The sequence below is a fragment of the Siphateles boraxobius genome, unplaced genomic scaffold (assembly GCF_051911475.1).
Source record: "Siphateles boraxobius isolate OS27281-9 unplaced genomic scaffold, OSU_SipBor_1 6, whole genome shotgun sequence".
In the NCBI taxonomy this organism is placed as follows: domain Eukaryota; kingdom Metazoa; phylum Chordata; class Actinopteri; order Cypriniformes; family Leuciscidae; genus Siphateles; species Siphateles boraxobius.
In genome coordinates this window covers 18,033,760-18,057,095 of record NW_027509186.1, presented here as the reverse complement: position 1 = coordinate 18,057,095, position 23,336 = coordinate 18,033,760, and the positions used below count along the sequence as shown (strand labels likewise).

The 23,336-nt window shown below is 36.1% G+C and overlaps 1 protein-coding gene across 1 annotated transcript in view; it reads right to left on the bottom strand.

The window, feature by feature from the left end:
* Positions 1-23,336, bottom strand: part of dgkb (diacylglycerol kinase, beta) — a 67,905-nt gene that overhangs the window by 33,909 nt on the left and 10,660 nt on the right. Inside the window, 16 exon segments of the mRNA XM_077209052.1 lie at positions 555-619; positions 11,193-11,350; positions 11,617-11,706; positions 13,441-13,513; positions 15,838-15,889; positions 16,201-16,275; positions 17,596-17,669; positions 19,340-19,438; positions 19,536-19,634; positions 19,791-19,907; positions 20,222-20,310; positions 20,940-20,998; positions 21,000-21,045; positions 21,477-21,606; positions 22,253-22,305; positions 22,442-22,579. Coding sequence (XP_077065167.1) covers positions 555-619; positions 11,193-11,350; positions 11,617-11,706; positions 13,441-13,513; positions 15,838-15,889; positions 16,201-16,275; positions 17,596-17,669; positions 19,340-19,438; positions 19,536-19,634; positions 19,791-19,907; positions 20,222-20,310; positions 20,940-20,998; positions 21,000-21,045; positions 21,477-21,606; positions 22,253-22,305; positions 22,442-22,579 — 1,417 coding nt within the window.

The window sequence follows — 23,336 nt, the reverse complement described above, 5'->3', positions numbered from 1 at the left end:
CAAAATTTATGGGAGGAGAGTATTTGAATCAATCATGCAAGGTGATTTACTAAGGTTTGCGCTAGTAAATTTACTGGTATTTGCGCCATTATTTAACGCCCAAAAATAGCATGTCTTAAACCAGGCGCTAAATTGCGCTGCTCTTGTGTTATGGAAATGATCCGGCTGCGTCTGTGTTTATTAATGTGTGCGTCATCGGTAGATCATGCGCAGAACTTTCCACTCCCATTGCCACTTTTATGGGATTGCGCTTGCCGCTCTCAAGCTAATTTGCCCTGTTTAGTCAATCTGGCTCTAAGAAGGTTATTCTGCTCAAGATCAGATTTTGGGATCCATAACAATACAATCCCACATCTTCATCTAATTTTAGGGAAGTAAAAGCATGGCAGGAGTCTGGGACACACCTGGGGGGGGGGGGGGGGGTTTCAGGGCAATAAACCCAGCAGACACGCTGGCGAGCTTACAGATCGAAATGACAGACAAAGCAGTTGGAGTTAAGATGCAGTGTTGGTGAAGTGTTTGCTGTTAACACAGAGATAGAGAAAGAGTGGTACCTGCTGTTAAACTTTTCCTGATGTTTCTCTCTCATAATGTGGAATCGATGAACGATGGATGCATCCTATAAAAGGAGAAAAAAGCAAATCAGATCAGTTTTTTTTTATGCACACCGTTATACCACCATCAATGTTTCGTGAGCTTCTGACAATGCTTCGCTAGGGGCCTTTGACGTATTAAACTCGTGTGTCAGATTCTCTGATCATCCGCTGTGCACCTGGGTCTTAATCTTGAATTTGACAAAACAGCTGTGTGAAGATGAAAAGACAACAGATTGAGGATTGAATTCAATGGTTTCATGATGGTTTTATCATGGGCCATTAGCTATAAACAAAAGCCCCGCGTCGGAGACGTCGCAGACAAGAGATGTGTTTATTTTAAAACCAGATGAATGTATTTTAAAACCAGACAAAAAACTAAATTCCTTTCCCCACACAACATCAGAGCACCAATTATGGGCCTGATCTCCCTTCCACGTGACTGGGAACAAGTTTGGGCTCCATGCATATGCATGTGTGTTAACAGATAAGGTGTTTGCGATTCTTTGCTGGGGTTCTAGCCAACGATGATGAGTATTGACAAGAGGACTGAACACGTGACTGGGCTAATTAATCACACACACATATACAGGATGCTGCAGCTCTGCAGGCGCCTGTCGCAGATACCCTTCCAATCTGACATCTGCGGGTTAGAGGTTCAGATGCACTTGCATGCGCCATGCATGTACTTTGTGTACTGTAAATGTTTTGTTGCTATGGTGATGTATAGAGACGGTGGTTGGAATGTAAACTGACTATATGTTCTGATTGAGAAATGTAGATTCTGAAGGCCTGATAATTTGCAAGGACAAAGGGGAGAAGCAAGACAAACTTGACACTTTATACACCTTATAGAAGATATGCAGATTTCATTTAGCAGGTGCTGAAGGGGTTAAGAATATAATTCATTGTTATAGGCAGGGTGTAAAATAAACTTTTTTTTCTACACACATGACAAGTGAATTGAGAAAATGTACTTTCTGAATGGCCATGAAACTGTATTTTTATAATTTGTTTAAAGTTAAATTTTTGCTGGCATATTATTGAGATGTTGAATATTCACAGAAAACAGCTATACAGCACAAAACAGTTTGACCTATGATGAATACAGTGGGACATTTTCTAATGATTAGCCAGTTACACAAAACCACGTAAGTGAAATATCCACAACATACAGGAAAACGGATTAAACATTACATATAGAAACTTAATTGTCCTACTTTACCAGTTTTCTCCCTGATTTTAGACCTTGTATTTTTGCTTTGGTGGGAAAAGGCTAAAAATGTCTCATGTTATTTAGTAATAATCAGGGCTTGACATTAACACCCGCCAAATGCGGGTGGATTTCAGCAGTGGCGTGTAACGCAGTCACTCCTACTTGAATTTTATATATTATAGCCTATATAAATTTCTCAATTTTAGTTTTTTTAAAAAGCATCTGAAATAATAAACTAAGTGCAATGTGGTGTTGTCAAAAATATAGATTTTTCAATACATATCGATACTGAAATATCTGAAACACTTCCAATACAAATTTTCCACAGAATAGATACACGATACCAGCTGCGCTTTCTCGGTCTCTCATGATCTCTTCGACAGAGAGTTGACACACAAACCAGCCTCCTCTCACTCACTTGTTTCATTTGCTCCAGATGAATATTGTTGCTGTTACAGGGCTTGAATTTCGCCGTGGGATTGCGCATAATTCCTGCAGATTTTGTGCTCACACCAAAAGTGTGTGCACATAAAGCCGGTTCTCAGACCTAAACTGAGTTATTTTTTGCTGGTTATTGTGATTAAACAGTCGAATACACAAAAAATAATGTCAAAATTGCAGTCTTGGCGAGTATGTTTTAAGTGAACGTAAACAGTTGAGAAAGGAAATGCACGTGTAACAGTATAATGGATTTGTGCGTCAGGTCTTAAAGTGACAGCAGCCCAATATGCCTGCTGCCAAATGATGAGATAATATTAAAAATATTTACACGTATATGGCAGTTCTTCCCCCATAGTACCAATGTCAAAATTGTGGCCACTGAAAATGCTGAGTGGCTAGTAACTTTGGAAAACCACTAGCCACAGTGGCTGGTGAGCAAAAAAAAGATGATGTCAAGCCCTGGTAATAATTATTATTTATTTATTTTTATTTAAAAAACAGATTTGGCTTATTTTCCATTAATGTAAAATTAAAGGATGTGTGACAGTCACTAAGGTTTTTAATACATGTCAAAATCAAACACTTAATTGGATTTAAAACCGAAACTGGAAAGTTCTGTGCATGTGAAATGACGTAGAAAAAGCGTAATGACGTATCACGCACATAACGAGCTATTGTTGTTGAATATAGTTAAAGAATGCTATATTTCTTTTATTGAATAAAAAATGTATTCAATAAAAGGGTTCACTATTTGAGATTAATTTCCAGAATATAGTTTAATAAATGACTGTAGTGTCATTCTAAAAATTTCTTTCTGCTCATTGTCAGTGAAGTGGTGCAGGACAGTCCTTGCTTCAGACCCGAAATAGATCAATAATAAGCCTGCTTTTTAAAACAAAGAAAAGAAGCGATGTCAGGATGACGGTTAGTATACGGGTCATCTCAATCAGCTCCCTAGTTCAGTAGTCAGGGCACTGATCATGAAGTCGAACATTTTAAGGGCTGTCTCAATCGCAAAATCCTTCCGCTCCCTAAAAAGTCCCACAATGCACCGTAAAAACCAGGAAGCATCGATGTTCCTTAAACGGAAGTTCTGAAGCACAAAATAAATCATGTGAGCCAACTCACTACACATAATGACACGCGATATATGTTTTTCAAAATACAAACCATTATTTAATTATATTTAAGCATAAACGTACATCATTAGACAGCTAATGAACATAATCTAGCTAACATTTATAATTTATTTACAGCTGAAAAGTTGTATCTATATGTAACAAGCAAAGTATTAATCATAATTTATTTAAATAACATTAAAAAATAATGTCGGAAAGATATCAGTTCTGCTGTTGTTCATAAATAACAGTAGTGATTATGTACAATGAGGATGTTGTCATGTCACCAGAAATAGAGTCATCAGTGTCCCAATGTGTAGTGAGTCAGGGTCCTTACTGTCCTTACCAGTGCCTGAATTAGTGTACACGATATACTGGTTCACGACCTAGAAAGCTAGTGAGTTGATTGAGACGCACCCTACGTCAACGGCGGGAAACTCTATATATTCGTGCAGTGTGCGCATGTCCAAAGATCAATTCCAATGTGAAGCTTATAACAAATGTGCACATCAACCCGATCACTTTATTCAGTGTTCGGATTCATTCCGAAAAGTGTCCATGCAAACGTGGCTAATGATACTAAAATGTACGGAGGGAGATCACTGTACACAATACAAAAGCATGAGTGAACTTGGGTGTGCTTAGAGATAAAAGAAGAAAAAAAAATCTTGCAGAAACTTTCTCCTATACCTCCCTCTCTTTCCCCCCTAGACCCAAACACACTCCGTTTGTGAACCCAGCCCCTCCAATGAAACCACCTCCACACAGAAGACCCCCTGCTAGCTCACTACTGAAAAATGTTTTAGTGGAAGCCAAAAAAATCAATTCCTTTACTGTTGACATCTTTTAAACCTGCAGTTAGTTGCAGAGCAAAGGGAGGCCCGGGGTCCCACCAGGCTCCGTTTTCTTCAACGCAGAACAAGAAGAAAGGTAAAATGACAGGTGTATCTAAAAGATTGTATTGCTCTTTTCTTACAAACTGCACAATATATGAAAACATGAGAGCAAAGGCACGGTCTCCCCTCGGTCTGGCTCTGGTTTGATGCCCGGCGCTGAAACCAAGGAGCTTTCAGAGACGTCATCACATCCGGCGTCCATGAAGGAGACACCAGATTTCCTTTCATTGACTCTAAAGTTATAGTTGCAGGCTTGCAGCAGTCAGTCAGTCACTCACTTTCTTTCATCTACCGTTGTCCACCCCTCCCCGATAATTACCACTGCAAAACTCTCGTGACCAAATTAATAAAGGGACATGTGTAATGTTCTCTCATAGTTCACCATTTAGTCCAATTACGACTTGTCCAGGCAGATGATGTGCCTTCACCGGGAGAGTAATGACTTTGACATGAGCGCAGGGTCATTAGGAAACAGACTACATTATCTTAGGCGATCCTGTGTGATTAGGGACTGTCTCTAGCTTCTGGCTCTGACCGAAATGATAACACCCCCTGTCTAACAGAGAGAGATATTTCAACTTTGGTATTTAAATGGTACCTAATTACCCAAAATATCACTTGACAGGGTGATCAGTCAACGAGACAAGCGTTAATATGAAGAACAGCTTTGATTTGAGAGAGTTTCTGTTGATGCGTTGCAGATGACAGACATTTCTTATACCAACCTTGTTAGTCTTTGGATTTTTCTTTTATTCATCAACACTTTGAAAATATGAGAAATACATTTCTGCTTATTTATTTTTTTTCAACTTAAAGCTTTTATATAAAACATGTCCATGTCCAATTTCCATTTTGTTTAGGGTCTCACTATTAACTACGACTTTTGCCTCAATAAACTCCTAAATACGGCTTATTAATAGTTAGTAAGGTAGTTGTTCAGTTTAGGTATTGGGTAGGATATTACCCAACATTCTGACAGACTGTTTTGTGAACGAGGGTCAATTCAAAGCAGGTCTTGCTTCAAAGTTAATCCTCAAGTGTGGATTGTTGCCTACTGTTCGCGATCCAACGTCACCTTAAGTAGAAGTAAGTGTATTTTATGATTTTTGAGCAAATAGTCATTTCAGTCGATGTCAGCCAATTCAACAACAAATGCGTCTAAAGTTGTTGTCGTCGTCGTAGTGTCATGAACTGCTCGGTGGAAACAGACAGTGGTGATCCAAATGCAGGCTTTATTGAGAGGAAGATCCAGAAACAGGTACGAGACAACAGGCAGTAGTCAAAACCAGGTAAGCAGTCCAGATCAGCCAACATACAATGCAGGTTTAAGGCAAACGGGAAGAGCAGATACAGGCAAGGAGTTCAGGAACCGTGAAACTGGAAAACACTAAGGAACTAGGCAAACACTTGATGCAGTCAGACACTTACAATACTGAGCCCCGAACCAAGGGAAAACTCAGGCTTAAATCAGGGACGCTAAATCTAAAACAGGTGCAACAAATAAACCATAATCAGTCCAGGGTAAAACATAAAGGAACCAATAAACTAGGACGGAGTGCCCCCCAGAGGCTCAAGCGGGCACTCCAGCCGCAGATCGTCACACGTAGGATGTCTGTGTATATAATTTAAACCTTGTTTGTAATATACATGTAATATAATGTAATGATAAAAATTAAACTTTCATATATTTTAGATTCATTGCACACCAACTGAAATATTTCAGGTATTTTATTGTTTTAATACTGATGATTTTGGCATACAGCTCATGAAAACCCCAAATTCCTATCTCAAAAAATTAGCATATCATGAAAAGGGTCTCTAAACGAGCTATTAACCTAATAATCTGAATCAACTAATTAACTATAAACACCTGCAAAAGATTCCTTTAAAAACTCCCAGCCTGTTTCATTACTCAAAACCGCAATCATGGGTTAGACTGCCGACCTGACTGCTGTCCAGAAGGCCATCATTGACACCCTCAAGCAAGAGGGTAAGACACAGAAAGAAATTTCTGAATAAATAGGCTGTTCCCAGAGTGCTATTTCAAGCAACCTCAGTGGGAAGTCTGTGGGAAGGAAAAAGTGTGGCAAAAAACGCTGCACAACGAGAAGAGGTGACCGGACCCTGAGGAAGATTGTGGAGAAGGACCGATTCCAGACCTTGGGGGACCTGCGGAAGCAGTGGACTGAGTCTGGAGTAGAAACATCCAGAGCCACCGTGCACAGGCGTGTGCAGGAAATGGGCTACAGGTGCCGCATTCCGCAGGTCAAGCCACTTTTGAACCAGAAACAGCGGCAGAAGCGCCTGACCTGGGCTACAGAGAAGCAGCACTGGACTGTTGCTCAGTGGTCCAAAGTACTTTTTTCGGATGAAAGCAAATTTTGCATGTCATTCGGAAATCAAGGTGCCGGAGTCTGGAGGAAGACTGGGGAGAAGGAAATGCCAAAATGCCTGAAGTCCAGTGTCAAGTACCCACAGTCAGTGATGGTCTGGGGTGCCATGTCAGCTGCTGGTGTTGGTCCACTGTGTTTTATCAAGGGCAGGGTCAATGCAGCTAGCTATCAGGTGATTTTGGAGCACTTCATGCTTCCATCTGCTGAAAAGCTTTATGGAGATGAAGATTTCATTTTTCAGCACAACCTGGCACCTGCTCACAGTGCCAAAACCACTGGTAAATGGTTTACTGACCATGGTATTACTGTGCTCAATTGGCCTGCCAACTCTCCTGACCTGAACCCCATAGAGAATCTGTGGGATATTGCGAAGAGAAAGTTGAGAGACGCAAGACCCAACACTCTGGATGAGCTTAAGGCCGCTATCGAAGCATCCTGGGCCTCCATAACACCTCAGCAGTGCCACAGGCTGATTGCCTCCATGCCACGCCGCATTGAAGCAGTCATTTCTGCAAAAGGATTCCCGACCAAGTATTGGGTGCATAACTGAACATAATTATTTGAAGGTTGACATTTTTTTTGTATTAAAAACACTTATTTTATTGGTCGGATGAAATATGCTAATTTTTTGAGATAGGAATTTTGGGTTTTCATGAGCTGTATGCCAAAATCATCAGCATTAAAACAATAAAAGACCTGAAATATTTCAGTTGGTGTGCAATGAATCTAAAATATATGAAAGTTTAATTTTTATCATTACATTATGGAAAATAATGAACTTTATCACAATATGCTAATTTTTTTAGAAGGACCTGTAGTGTGTAAGTTAACCACACGTTTATATATATTTTTTTTAAAGATATTGTATTAAAAACTGTGCATGTTTTCTGTAAAGACATTGCTATGTTTATACAAAGGCCAGCACATCGACACGAAGCTGTAGAACGAGGGATATTGGCGTGCAGACAGAAACATCACATAAATGTAATTTCGTTTGTACCTAGCAAACGTTATCAAAGTATTTGTGTTTGTAGTTTCAAAAAATTGCGCCAACGTTATCACAGTTTGTGTGTGTCTGTGTGTGTTGCACATCCATAATTGCAAAGGGGACGCGATTACAACTCTATAAGTACATAAATGTATCAAATAACCATTCCGAGACGTCCTGGTCCATTGTCATTTGTGTTTCTTCTGCCGGAGTCTCTTCATCATCTGGGTCTGATTCCGGTTCAAACATGTACGGCTAAATGCAATACAAAACAGCGGGTCTCTCACTTTCAGCCATTCTGCTCTGCTTCGACCGACCGTTTTATACGCTTATTTCACGCAGCCGTTATTTTGAAATCGAAAGTGAGGCTCCGGTGGGAAGAAAACCGGAAGTGTCGCCTTTAATCATAGGAGAGTCGCGAATGCGATGGCGTATTGTTGTGTTTAATGTAGAAATTAGTTATTCTAAAAATGTACATACATTTCTTTCATACTTTAGACTATATACAGTGAAATTCATTTATAATTTTTTTTTCAGAAAGTAAAAACAGAAAAAACGGTTCGTTTTTCAGGAACGAACTATATCTACATATCCTATATTGGATATTAACATCCAAAAGTGTAAATCGCGACAGCAGCTTCAGGTTGGTAGTCCAAGGCATTTTTGTTTATCTTTACTTCCGGGGTTCTTCCCACCAGAGCCTCGCTTTCGATTTCAAAATAACGGCTGCGTGAAATAAGCGTATTGCCATCAAGCGTGCCAGACAAGCCCTGAAAAGTGAAGCCAAAACGCCTCGATCGCCCACCGGTCACCGGTCCTAGTATAGCTCATAAACCCCGCCTCCCCATGTTATTCAATGATACGTGAGACCAACTAAACAATTAAATTACACTTCACATATCTTTTTTACAAAGTGTTTGTTTTTAAAATAAGTTTGTTTTTAGTTAGTTATTTGATGCTATAAAAACGGCACTGTGGCGTACATGATTGACAGGTGTGATTGACAGGTTCTCTGAGCAAACTAGTCACTAAAGCAACAACGGACTTTTTTTCGGGATCTTTGGAGGACTGAGGAGATTGGAGCTTTAAATTTAATATCTAAATTTCTATAATTAATTTTTTCACACCGACATAATGGGTTGTTTTGCAGGAGAGGTGTGTGCTTGTGATTGATTCAGCGAGAGTGAGGGCAGGACGTTGATTTTGCGGCTTTACTTCCTCCTCACTACTGCGCATGTCTGGTCCCGAAATCGCAACTGCGCAACCTCAAGTCTCAAGATGTCAGCGCCATATCGGGATAATGGTGTTTACAGTCTATGATTGCCATAGGTATGCAAGTTACGCCCTCATCCAAAGGCAGGGCGGGGATATGCAGCTCATTTACATTTAATGTGGTACACACCAAAACAGCTCTTTTTAAAACAGGCCCCAAAAATGACATTTTCAAATGGTTATAATAAATTAACTGTGGGGTATTTTGTGCTGAAACTTCAAAAATACATTCTGGGGACACCCGAGACCAATATTACCTCTTGTAAAAAGGGGCATAAATCTTAAGTTTATCAAACGACGAGAATACTTTTTGTGCGCCAAAAAACCTAAAATAACGACTTTATTTCAACTATTAATTTCCTTCTCTGTGGGCCTCGAGTCAGTTCACTAGTTTAACAGCGTAAGCTTCTATGTTGTACGTCACACGCATCACCCACATGACCAGCGTCGGCCAATAGTGAGCCTACGTGTGACGTAGCTCTACACAATCACACTAAGTTAATTGACTCGAGGCCCACAGAGAAGGAAATGAATAGTAATAAAGTCGTTGTTTTTGTTTTTTTTCCGCACAAAAAGTATTCACGTCGCTTGATAAGCTTAAGATTGAGCCACTGTAGTCACTTGGACTATTTTAACGATGTCTTTAATAACTTTTCGAGGCCGGCAAGTTCAATGCGTCAAGAAACCTATGGAGGAGTGATCCAGCTCTCAGATTTCATCAAAAATACCTTAATTCGTGTTCCGAAGATGAACAAAGGTCTTACGGGGTTGGAACGACATGAGGGTGAGTAAATACTGACAGAATTTTAATTTTTGGGTGAACTATCCCTTTAAAGAATTTGTTCAGATGATGTGATACCCTTTTGTGTTTTGTTGCAAATATCTTGAATTACCCCTTTCTGCTAAAATGTTCTTGCATCCTCTTGTCTGGCAACAGCTGCATTTGTTGGCTGTTTAGTTCCTACAGTTCATATACATAATTACGGAAGACATTGTTTTTCATTTGCATAATCTGCTAAGTAATTATGAGCACGACTTGCTCTGTAATCTCTATTGGTTTTCAGTTGTTTTCAAAAATAATTTGTGTTTTCATGTAAAATGTGATAGGAAAAATATCACTTGATCCCACTGAGATTTGCACTTCTCTTTAATCCAAATAAACAACTAAATCTGTCAACGTATTGAAATGTTAAATTCATTATCACAGTGCAGAATATTGTAGCCGAATGATTACTGTGACAGATAGATAGATAGATAGATAGATAGATAGATAGATAGATAGATCTCTATCTATCTATCTATCTATCTATCTATCTATCTATCTCTCTATCTCTCTATCTATCTATCTATCTATCTATCTATCTATCTATCTATCTCTCTATCTATCTATCTATCTATCTATCTATCTATCTATCTATCTATCTATCTATCTATCTATCTCTCTATCTATCTCTCTATCTATCTATCTATCTATCTATCTATCTATCTATCTATCTATCTATCTCTCTATCTCTCTATCTATCTATCTATCTATCTATCTATCTATCTATCTATCTATCTATCTGTCTGTCTGTCTGTCTGTCTATCTAAGACTTGTTTATGTAAATGTGAACACTGGACAGAATGTTTTATAAATCAATACTGATTTATGAAATGACATTCAATGACATAAATGACATCGACTAACATTTGTCCAAGCATGTCTCCCTCATTACAATTTCTTCTTTTTTTGAGATGTGTACAATTCTAAAATAAAACAGAGCCGTCAAACCTGTAAATGTCAATTACCGTATTTCCCTTGACATTTCTGGATAATGGCTGACATGCGGTCGGCGTAATAAGCATCATTAGATTTCAGATGGCCCGAGATGCATCAACACACGACGTGTTTGATCGCCGTTCGGTAAGACGAGAACCGTGTAACGTCTATGGCATATTTCATTCCCAATTGGCAAGCTTTGCTCCTCACTGCAGTGATGAGAGATGGCTTTGTTAATGTAATAGATGCTCTTGGCATTTCAAAAAGCACTCAGCCCTTTTGATTAGCTCATTTAGTCTTATTACTTAGGGGTCTTATTCACTTCATTCATAAACTCCACTCACAGTCATCACATACTGTATCATGGTTAATAGACTAGACCAGCATACCGGTCAGACGCGTATAAAGCGAGTCCCTGTCTGTTTATTGGGAGGGAAAGAGTACAAGTATGCTGATTGTTAAGGGGTCACATGGGGTCTTCACATCCTCAAATACAACTTTAATTCGTTCACTAACCACGCCAATAGAGAAGTAATTGTTCACAATGCTGTACGGGACTGGATCTCCTCCATCTTTGTCTAGGGGAGTGATGTCAATCTTCCACCTGTCCAACATCAGTTCAGTACTGTTCTCAATGTCCTTGAGAATCTGCAGAAGACTTTCTCCACTGTAGCCTGAAACCCAAAGGTCACATTACAAATTAGGGTTTGGTTCTATTGAGCACCAGCTATTTAAAAACAAGGAACTGAAAAAATAGTACTATTTTGATCTAATTAGTCATGAATGAGTAAAACATCTGTGAAAATACTACAGTGATAATATATGAGAGGTTTGCCAAGAGCTGATTAGCTCATCAATCCACAGTGCGAATTTAGGTTTAAGGATTCCCACAAAGTTTCATTCGTGCAGCAAATTAAAATATTAAAAAGACTTAAATTACCTCCACCCCAGCGCAGGCACCTTACGAGGTCATTTCCTGTGCCGAGAGGAAGTACACACACAGGAGGATTCTGTTCATAGTTGGATTTATCTATGGAAAAGAACAGCATATTTTTTATATATATATATATATATATATATATATATATATATATATAAAGTTATATATATATATATATATATATATATATATATATATATATATATATATAAATATATATTATATATAACTATATTAAATTTGTAGCCGTCATATACATTTTAAAATATTGCTGGTTATATATATATAATATATTGCTGGTTATATATATATATATATATATATATATATATATAACCAGCAATATTTTAAAATGTATTTGACGGCTACAAATTTAACCAGATTTGTTATGTAAAACATTTAGATAAACCTACGTCAACACAGGAGAATACGCTAATTATTGTTCATCCTGATTTTCAAAATATAAGTTTATACCCTCGCTTTGATTTTGCATGTTTTGATGTCCACAAGTTCTTGTACAAGAAATGACTGTGGCTGTAGCATTTATATAGTAAAGAAGTGGCCAAATATTAAAGATTAGATGGACATTTGAATAAAATGTTGTTTGGCCAATATTAAACTTTGATTTGATCATGCCGTATAGTTTTACAACAACAATCATGTCGGTGCCCTCGGCAGGCAATTGTTGTGTTTGCGTAATGTACGCATTAAGTTAATTGTTTATATTATAAATATAACATTATGTATTTTAACAGTGTTGTTTAATAAAATCAAATGTTAAGTAATTTTAACGGCTATTGTTCACTTCGGTTTATTTTCATTACCACATAAAAAATATTATCCGATTACCCGATTAATCATCAAAATAATTGACTGATTTCTCGATTACAAAATACACATTAGTGACAGCCCTAGATTAGTTAAAACATTTCAAAATGCACCTGCATTGTTTTGCATTTTGTGACTTTCAGTCAAATAAAAAAAAAGTTTTTCCCAGTCATACATTTCATCATTGAAGATTTCTTTAAAAAAAAAGTGTTAAGATATCTTGTTCTCATGAACCCAATATCGTGTCATCTCGTCTTGTGTATCGGCATACCCCTAAAAAAACTTAACTTTCCAAAAACAAAATTGTGGCCAGTTAAAATGCTGAGTGGCTAGTAACTATATAGTGTATACACACACACACAAACATATACAGTATACTGTATGTACAAACTAGAGTATATATGTATGCAAATATGTGTATGTATGAATAAATGGCAATGTCAAAATACAGTGGTTCTTTTCTGATACACTCCTCTGAAAGCATCCAGTCTATTACTCGGTCTTTGTTTTGATTGATAAAAAACGGAGGCAATTTTTGACAAATAAAGGACTAAATGAGGAAACAGTCATCTAAAAAAAAAAAAACACCTGCAGAGACTATTCTTCAGATGATATAAATAATATGCCATTTCTTGAAGAAAGATAATCATCCTATTTGCCCCGAAAATACAGATACGAATGTAATAGCTTTAGTTCTGTGAAAAATAAGTATTTGACTATTTCGACAAATATAACAAAATCACTTCTGTATAAAATAACCTCTGAAACAACAAGAAAAGCCTTTTTTGCAGCAGATGTCATTACGTTAAGAAGTTTAACTTAAGCTTGCTGTTTTTGTTATGCCTATAATGAAAACTTCCTAGATGGCAAGAGTATGGAAGCCCAGATCCACATGAATCCAGCATTTAATTGCTCTAATGACCAAAGGCCAAAACAAACAATAAGTTGAAAAATGTGTGTATTTTGGGTTTCAATTTTCACATCATCTGAACTCACCAATTACATCAAGAATCCATCCAACGGTACCATCTCCACCACAGGCCAAGACTCTGAAGTCTGGAACATCTCGCTGAAATGAAAAAATATTTAACCACAACTTTATACTTATACAACTGTTAAGTATTGTATATGAATTCATTTAGTGAAAGATAACAACAATAGTCAATAGACATTTTTTCAACAAATAATGAAAAGTAAAATAGTTACACTAAAAATATATATTACAAAGAATAATACATTTTATGTATTTTAATATTTTAATAAAAGTATCTACATATACTCATTTTTCCACCATATTAAACCTTTATTAACAAATGCAATGCAAATGCAAATCCATCTTTTCGAAAGCAAAGCATGTTCAGAAGCTAATCAGATCTACCAAGACATTGTTCATTACAACGTCTTCCGTTCCTTCACAATAATAAAGCTGTAACCGCATGAAGGGACCTTACATGGTAGAGTGGCGTGCGATATAAGACTCTCAATTACTTTACTTATTGGGACATGCAGGCTTGGCAAATCATATTAGATGGCAAAAACAGACGACCAATTGCATGAAAAAAAGCAACTTTGAAAGAAACAAACACTCAGTTTGCTCTTATTGTGTTAGCCATGCCTGTTATTGACAGGACAGCCCGGAGTTACACCTGACAGTCACCTTGACAAAGCAATGTCATTTTCTCATCACATGACTACACCAAGTTCATGTGTTATTTCAACAGATGTGACTGTCAATGCATAAAGTCAAAATCTATCTTTTCCACCAGCAGAGAAACATCAATACATAGGTGACCTACACCTGACCTAGTCAGGAGGACTTCAAACACCATAATCAATAAGTTCAAAAGAAAATTGGCTGACAAGGTCACTAAATGGTTTCTGGAGAGGATTGCTCAGTGGGGTGCATTTATAAAATAAGAAAATCCGGGGTAAAAATGAATCCAAAAAAATTGGGAAATATTCAGTGGAGTAAAAAGTGTGACAACTCATATGCATCGATCTTGAAATATGAGGAATATGATCGTGAATTATTTGATTTGTACCACTAATATAAGATGCTAGAAGTCAAATTTATTGAGATTTGGTACAATAGCAAACCTTTTTAAGGTTTTTGAAAGAAGTATCTGTAACACTTTACAATAAGGTTTCATTTGTTAACATTAGTTAATGTATGAACTAACATGAACTAACAATTAGCAATACATTTGTTACAGTATTTATACATGTATGCTCACCAGGGATGCAATTACAGTAAAAATACAATAAAATCAGTATATATATATATGTATATAGTGAAAAATTATTACAATTTAAAATTGCTTTTTTTTCTATTTTATAATATTTCAAAATGTAATTTATTCTTGTCATGGCAAAGCTGTATTTTCAGCATCATTACTCCAGTCTTCAGTGTCACATGATCCTTCACAAATCATTCTAATATGATGATTTGAAGAAAACATCAAGAAACATTCTTATTATTATCAATGCTGAAAACAGTTTTACAGCTTAATATTTTTGTGAAAACCTTGATACAATAAAAAAAGCAGGATTCTTTGATGAACTGAAACAGCATTTATTTGAAATAGAAATCTTTTGTAACCTTATAAATGTCTTTACTGTCAGTATTAATCAATTTAATCCATTCTTGTACAAAATATATTAATTTGCTTGTCATACTTTAGTTTAGGGTCCCATTCTAACTATCAACTAACTATTAACTACGACTTTTGCTTCAAACTCCTAATTATGGCTTATTAATAGTTAGTAAGTTAGTTGTTCAGTTTAGGTATTGGGTAGGATTGAGGGATGTAGAATATTATGGTCATACAGAATAAGGCATTAATATGTGCTTTATAAGCATTAATAAACAGCCAATATCCTAGTAATATGCATTCTAATAAGCATCTAGTTAATAGTGAGAATTGGACCCTAAACTAAAGAGTGACCCATTTCCTTAATTAATTTCCTTTATTTATATGCATATCAGAAATATCAACATAAAAATATCAAATAAGTAGGTTAGTATGATTTTTTCCTGCCAAAGAGTATCTAAAGAATCCTCTTCAGAATCAAATCACTAATTAAATCAAATCAATTTTCTTTGTAACTCATACTGAATTGTTCTGAATTCACAAAAATTTAAATCGAAAACCTACAGTATGAACAGTGAATGAAATCGATTTTCTGTCTACCCAAATATTCACCCCTAGTTCATTTACATGGCAACATCCCACAATAACATTTCCACTTTCTTTATTGCTCTTTAAAATTTCATTTTCAAAATATAGTATCAATGAATATTGTCACAGCCCTCACGGCTCTGCACTTAACTCAAAAGTGCCGACATCGCTGGCATACTAATAACAAATTCAGTCAGTGATCACAGAGTCTCACGGTTGCGTGCATTTGATTGACACCACGATGGTATGCGTGATCACACAAGGCCCTGAGAGCGGCAACACACTAACACTAACATGAATCTATTATGACCAGCTGACTGTCAGCACTGGACACTTCCACAGCCTGGCTTTGTTCTCTGCAGTGATTGTGATGGCGGATCTAACCCTTTAATAATGTCTACATTTGCAGCTAAGACACAGACAGAGATTGTCATGCATGAATTAGTGCACATTACCATCAAGCAGTGTCTGAATATACAATATACTGTTAACGCCTGGTTGTCGTAACTCTTATGTAGGATCATAAACTGAGAATGTGTTTATGCTTCTGTTAGAATACTAAGATATTGCCACTCACCCAGGCATTGGGCCGTTCTTGGCCAGGTTGTAGACTTGACGAGGGTTCAGCAGGTACTGGAACTTTCGGAAGATCCTAGATAGGACACAAGTTATGAACAAATCAATGACTAGGAAAAATTGCATTAAATGTCAATAAAATTACTTTTGTTGTAAAGTCGCCATGAACTCAATATGGACAATTCTTTTTTATATATATATATATAATGTATTTATTATAAATGTTATATCAGTGCACATCATTATTATTATTTTTTAATTCATGTGCCCTCATAATCTTTAATCAAAATAACTTCCCTCCCTCTTGCAATGACATCTCTTCTCTTCTCTGATGACGTGTTTACTAGAGCGAGGGCGGGACAACCTGCCACTCACATGAGATTGACCAATAGCAAACCACAACCATCCAACCATCCAATCGATTTGTGATGGACAAAATTAAGTCCCGCCCCCTATATTTTTTCTTGTTTGAGAAGCTTTCTCACTCAGATTTACGTTACAATAGGGAAGAAAAGACTATCGCAACTTACATTTTGTGCCGACTTTAACATTTTGATGAAGTTGATCTTCTATAAACTGGTCCCACACTATAAAAAATGCTTAAATTTTTACAGAAAAACTGTAATATTGCTACAGTAAAACCTGTTAATTGGTTAACTGCAAGTTACCTTACAGTACAGTTTATGGCAAAAAAAATAGTTTAACATGACATTATATGCAACTAATTTTACAATAATATACGGTCAAATTTACGGTATTTGGAATTAAAACTATGAATTACTGTATAATTTACAGCAAAAAACAATTAAAGGACATTCCCAGGACAAGACCCTGTATCAAATATGATTATTTTATTAAAATAGTTTTGTTTCTTCTTAATTTTGTTATCACTAATTGTTTTTTGCTGTGAATTTCTGGCAACCACCGCAAGCAGTTTTTTATTGTAAATTTAGCAGGATATTTTTTACAATGATTTTTCAAAAATAAGATGGTTGTGGTTAAATTAATTTCAATAGAAACTAAGGATAAAAATATTTGACATCATAGCCATCTCATTCAATGTGATCCATCAAGAGGAAATGAGATTTTAACTGGATCTTTAGGATGCCAAAATGGGTTTTGAATTGGAACTGATTTGATTAGATCATCATTTAAGTTGGCAGAAATAGAATTGAAACTCAAAGAAGTTCCATCAACAAATTGATGGAAATAAGAAAATCCATCATGCTCCTTTGACCGAGGCTGCAAATTTGGAGTCAAACTAACTGCTAGTGACCGATAAATTATGCAGATTGACTCTATTGTCTAATTTAAAACAGTAAATTAGAATTAGACAGTTGAAATAATATATAAAATACTGCGGTGTCAATATCTTAAATGTGCTCACAGTTTTCACCTTTCACCTTGTTTGCCTCCACTTTTAGGTTTGACGAAAACCAACAGTGGATGAGTTCCGTGTGATGACGTAATCTACAGAATAAAGTGATGAAAAGTATTATTACATATCCTAATTCAGACTTTAAGTGGAATTAGCTTTTAAATCAGCTGTTGTCAATACCATGTGCGCCATTATCAACATGAATTATTAACATGTCTTTTCTACAAAACTTTTGCTTAACAAATCTTGCCTAAGATCTCTCATTCACCAAACCTGAAATGTTTAGTGAGCAATTTGATAATTCTCTCTCTCTTTTTTCTTAATTATAAAAAGACGCCTACTACCTAAAGTATAACATAAATGTTGTTGAGCTATGAATAACTATTTTTTTACAAAAAGTCTTAAGATGTCCCAGCCATGAAAACCCACGTCATAAGACGCATCTAGCAAACCTCAGTAATCAGCTCCATATTTAGTCATTAATGACAGTCTTTGACCATGAGTCACTTTTCTGCATGGATGCATGATGATTGTGGGGTTTTGGAGCAGATGATGCACGCACAAACTAATCCAGAGAGTGTGAGTCGTCTTCCGGTGGACAGTGACTCAGATGAAGCGCTTAAAACAGAACCCATCGAAACAATCCCAGCAGGCCCAGGTGAATTAATGAGCTGCCCGTCTGGCGACGAGTGATCCATTACTTCCTCTAATTATAAATAATAATCCTGATTATTACACTGGTTAGCCGCCGCCAGCCAAGATGGATGGCCCAGGACATGATTCGTCTTTTTTCGTTCTGTCATTACTATGCTCAGACAACGCCCAGTCACAGCGGGTCACTGCAGCCTAACTGTTGCCTCAACCAAGTTAAGATCTAAGAATGCAAACTAGCTTGCACAAAGTGGGATTTTGAGATAAAATTGTCATTTTGGCTGAAACTTATAATAGTTGATGATTCTTCACTAGGAAGTTCATCATTAACATTATGGGTCACCCTTTATATTAAGTGTCTTCAACTACAGTATTGAGTATTTATGTTCAAAAAAATTATTGTTAGGTATAATGTACTTATTGTATTGCAAAACACTTTTGCTGCTATTGAGGCGGGATATGGGTTTGGTGGTATGGGTAAGTTTAAGGGTAATGAATGAGTCAATAGTGTAATTATAGATGAACTGCAGAAAGGAATTACAGCAGGTAAAGGGAATTTCATGCAGACATACTTTATATGTAATATTTAGCCAATCTCAAAATGAATATCCATTATGGGAAAACACCTAATATTGTGTATTATAATGTTTAGATGCATAGATTCACTTGTATCATTGGAAACTAATTATTTCAGTTGCTACCTTTTTTATTGTTTATTTATTCGGACAAAACCGCAAACTATCTGAATATCCGCAATTTATGCAGTAGGATATCAGAAATATCAAATAATTAATAATACATACAAATACATTAAAAAAAGTATTTTAATATAAGCACATCCTTAGTTAGCATGTAATTTTTAATTGCCTTTTCGTCTTCACTTTAATATTCAATAATGTCCCTAATTAATATGAAATCTAATAAGATGCATGCATAATAATTATAAAATAAATAGCAAAATAAAATGTTTTAGATGGATGTTAACTTAGGGCATGTCAACTTCCCAGAAAGCATTAGGGAAGCACAGTTTAACTTAATAATCTGCACAAAATGGACATCCTGCTTTTAGTAACATCCCACTCCACAGTATGTGTGAAAGTGTGTCATTCACCTGTAGCCCCTGTCCATCCACTGATACAGAATTGGTCCTTTGTATTTCCCCCCGGCCTCCTGATAGGCTGGAGTCTTTTCTCACAGTAGACTGTCTTTCCTGCAGTTAAAGGTCACATGTAAAGGTCTAAAAAAGCAGAGCTTTCTATAACCATCGATTCCAAAACTAACACAGGAAAAGAAATATGAGATATTACCAGTAAAACAGGACATATAGTGTTTGGAGGAAGGATGTGATCTCTCAGTGGTCCGCAGTCACATTCGGGTTTGACGTGTGAAGCACAATTGTTGTGTAGCTGTTGAGTTGGAGGAGAACACTATTATACTACTATTAAATTGTTTGACAAAAATAACTTTAATTGGATAACATGCCTTTAAAAATTTAAATATATTTTCAGACCATAAACACTGTAATAATTATTTGTAATGAGAAAGAAAGTGATAAAACTCACAGTAATCTGGCACCAGACACAATGAAGGCCCGTAAGACCCTGGTAACACTTGATGGTTTTGTGACACTTATCACACTTGCCTAGACAGTTTCCTCCAACCCAGAAATGATGCATAATCTATTCAAAAAAACATTTTGTTTTATATATATATATATATATATATATATATATATATATATATATATATATATATACACACAGCATAAAGAAAGTAAGAAAGAAAATACAGACAAAGGAGTGTGCGTTTTGATTAAGACTCATCATTGGTGTATTTGGGTCTCTTTTTAAACCAGGTTAATCATGTAATTAGCAATGCTTAGAGAGAGAATTTCTTTCTAATTTCATTAGCTGGAAAGAAGCCTTTGGTCTAAGCCCCGTGGAACATTGGTGATCCAAGCGTGCTGGTTTTTAAACACTACAATTCGACGCACCTCTGTGTTTTTCTTGGATTTGACGTATGTTTTGATGCAGGACGGGGGGGCTCGAGCTACACATCTCTCGTGAACGGTGTACTTACAGACTATGAACCAGACAGACAGAAAATTAAAAATTGTTACTGGTTTCTAGTCAATCAATTTATATAATTTGAAATACTTTAATGTGCATTTTAATTATATTTTAATATTTATACATTTTAAATAATTGCTTATTTAATATCAAAAATAATTTTACTGTTAATTTTTTCTATAATTTATTTAAATAATATCTACTTCACCGAAGTACAAAAATATATATATTTTTAAAAGATTATAAAATAAAAATTAAAGTAGGCTATATAAATACATATATATATATATATACACTCTAAAAAATGCTGGGTTGTTTCAATCCAAATTTGGGTAAAATATGGACAAACCCAGCCGTTGGGTTACATTTTTTAATTACATTTTTAACCCAATGTTTGGGTTTGTCCATATTTTACCCAAAATATGGTTAAAACAACCCAACATTTTTTATATACATACAGTAAATTACATATTATCTCACAACATATCTTAAAATCTTTGATTGCATTTGTTTAAAGATGCGATATTTAATACTAATATGATTTTTTACTTGTATTTGTCAGTTTGTACTTATCGAATAAGGCAAAAAATAATAAATAGCAGAATCATCTAGTGATCAATGTAATAAATGTTGTCAACTAACAGGAACAGCACAGGCCTTGCTTTCCAAATCCAATCAACATATTCAGACACAGGTTACAATGCAGGTTTACTGAAGTGCTTCAGTCTCCACACATGCTGCCTTCATCCTTTATATTCTGCAAGAGAGAGAGAAAGAGAAAGACAAAGATGACAGTGAGAGAATGAGAATAAGACATCAATGAGAACTTGACAATGATATTACAACTAATGAAAAACATTACAACATTCACATGGAGGCGATTCTGGAATCCTACTGGGATATGTCTTGAAAAGTGTCAAATATGCATCTTTAACAATTTGGAGGTCATGCCAAAAATATCAGACACCAGTCCACTAATGCAGCTGTCAAGGCATTTAAAATGAGTGGAGGACTCCATCTAGTGGGCAAGGAGAGTGTAACATAAATGTATGTTGATGCTGATGAATCTGTTCTTCTGGCTTAGATGAATGTATAGATGGACAGAGAGGTGGACTGGATGGATGGATGGACTGACTAGTGGGTAGGTGGACAAACACATATAAATATATAAAACTGAACTGGTAATCACATTTTCAGGTCCCAGCAGCACTAGCAGAGGAATGGTGGTCAAGCCACCCTGGACCCACTCTTCAAGAGAAACCATCCCGTCATGGTCATAGACAATCTCCTGCATCATTTCCTCCAGAATCTACACCCCACAAACACACAAAAAAAGTTAATAGGCGGAAAACATGATTGAATTCTGAACAGGATCAAGTTCTCCAGTTCCTGTTCAAGAGGAGCAAACTTTCTGCATTACATCACTGCAGCTCTACACAAAGATCTAGGCCGCATTCCGAAATTGCATTAACTTAAATTATTTCTTTGCGTCTGATAAACAAATGGGGGTTGAGGTAACGCATTACAAGTAACGCAAGCTACGTAATCAGATTACTTTTTTGATAGCTATAGATATCCTTTTTTATCCTAATTGCAAATTCAGTATCCTTCCAAATAGGATAAAAAAGGATATCTATTAAATGAACCTCACAATTCAGAGTGCAATCTAAGCTTTTTTTATGAGGCATCATAAAGTGGGTGTTGCCATGGAAACCAGCAGCTCAGCCAATAGCAGAATCTCTCAAGAAGTCAATTTAATCAGGTTTAGCACAATTTAAACTAGCACGTCACAGACGTCCTTTATGCAAAACGATTGTTCTTTCTTTCATAATGATGACTCAGAGGTGCTATCAGCCAGAGGTTATTAGAATCTGAGCATTTCAGCTGTTTAACCATGTCTGTCTGTCTGCCCATAGCAACAGGTTTCTGAACAAGGAGCCATGAATTACAATTACAAAAGCTGCCAGTAGATGGGAGCACAGCCTCAAGTTTTCTCCATTTTGGAAACCTAATTGGCAACCAATTACGGAACCAAATGGAAGCCCAACACAACATAAAGAGTTTCTTCCACATCACAAATAACTTGCGAGTGTACTTTTAAGTTGTTTTAAATAAAAATGGAATGGTATAGTAGGTGATCCTACATTCTAGTTTGTCTTCTGGTCGTCCGCCCTCCAGGAGAGAGAGGTAGCAAATCATATCCTTCAGCTGGATTGTGCCGAGAGGTTCGGACAAGGTTGTCACCTTTGGCGGGGTGTAGTTTCCCTTTATCAGCTTTAGACCTGGTAAAGCACAATCTGAGTATGTTTAAAGCGCATTGATTCCTGTGTATTTGCTATGTTTTGGCAAGAACCGAAACTAAAAATCACTGGAATCACCATTTTTGGTCTAAGTGTTGTCCTGGAATATTGTTGCAGCTCTATTGCTTTTAAAAAAGTTAATGTTATACAATTAAAACTGAATAAAAGGAATAAACGAAATACAGCTGCTTTGTGTGCATATGTGGCCAACACTATCGGTTCTTACACTACCGGGTCAGTGAGATTTTTATTCTCAACAAGGCAACATTTATTTGATCAAAAACACAGTAAAACAAAAACATTGTTAAATATTACTACAATATATAATGTATTAAAATGGAAAATTAATTAAAAAATTGACAATTTAATTTATTCCTGTGATCAAAGCTGTATTTTCAGCATCATTACTTCAGTCTTCAGTGTCACGTGATCCTTCAGAAATTACTCTTTTATGCTGATTTGCTGCTCAAACAATTATCATCAATGCTGAAAACAGCTGCGCTGCTTAATAAAAAAAGTTCAAAAGAACAGCACTTATTTGACAGAAATATTTTGTAATGGTACAAATGTCTTTACCGTCACTTCTGATCAATTTAATGCATTTTTTACAATGCTTTAACTCATCAAAATAAGCAATTTTCTTATAGCAAGTTATAACAAGATTCTTTTCATTTTGTAAGTCAGTTTAATGTAATTGAGTTGAAATTACTTAAATATCCAAGTTGATTGAACTTAAATT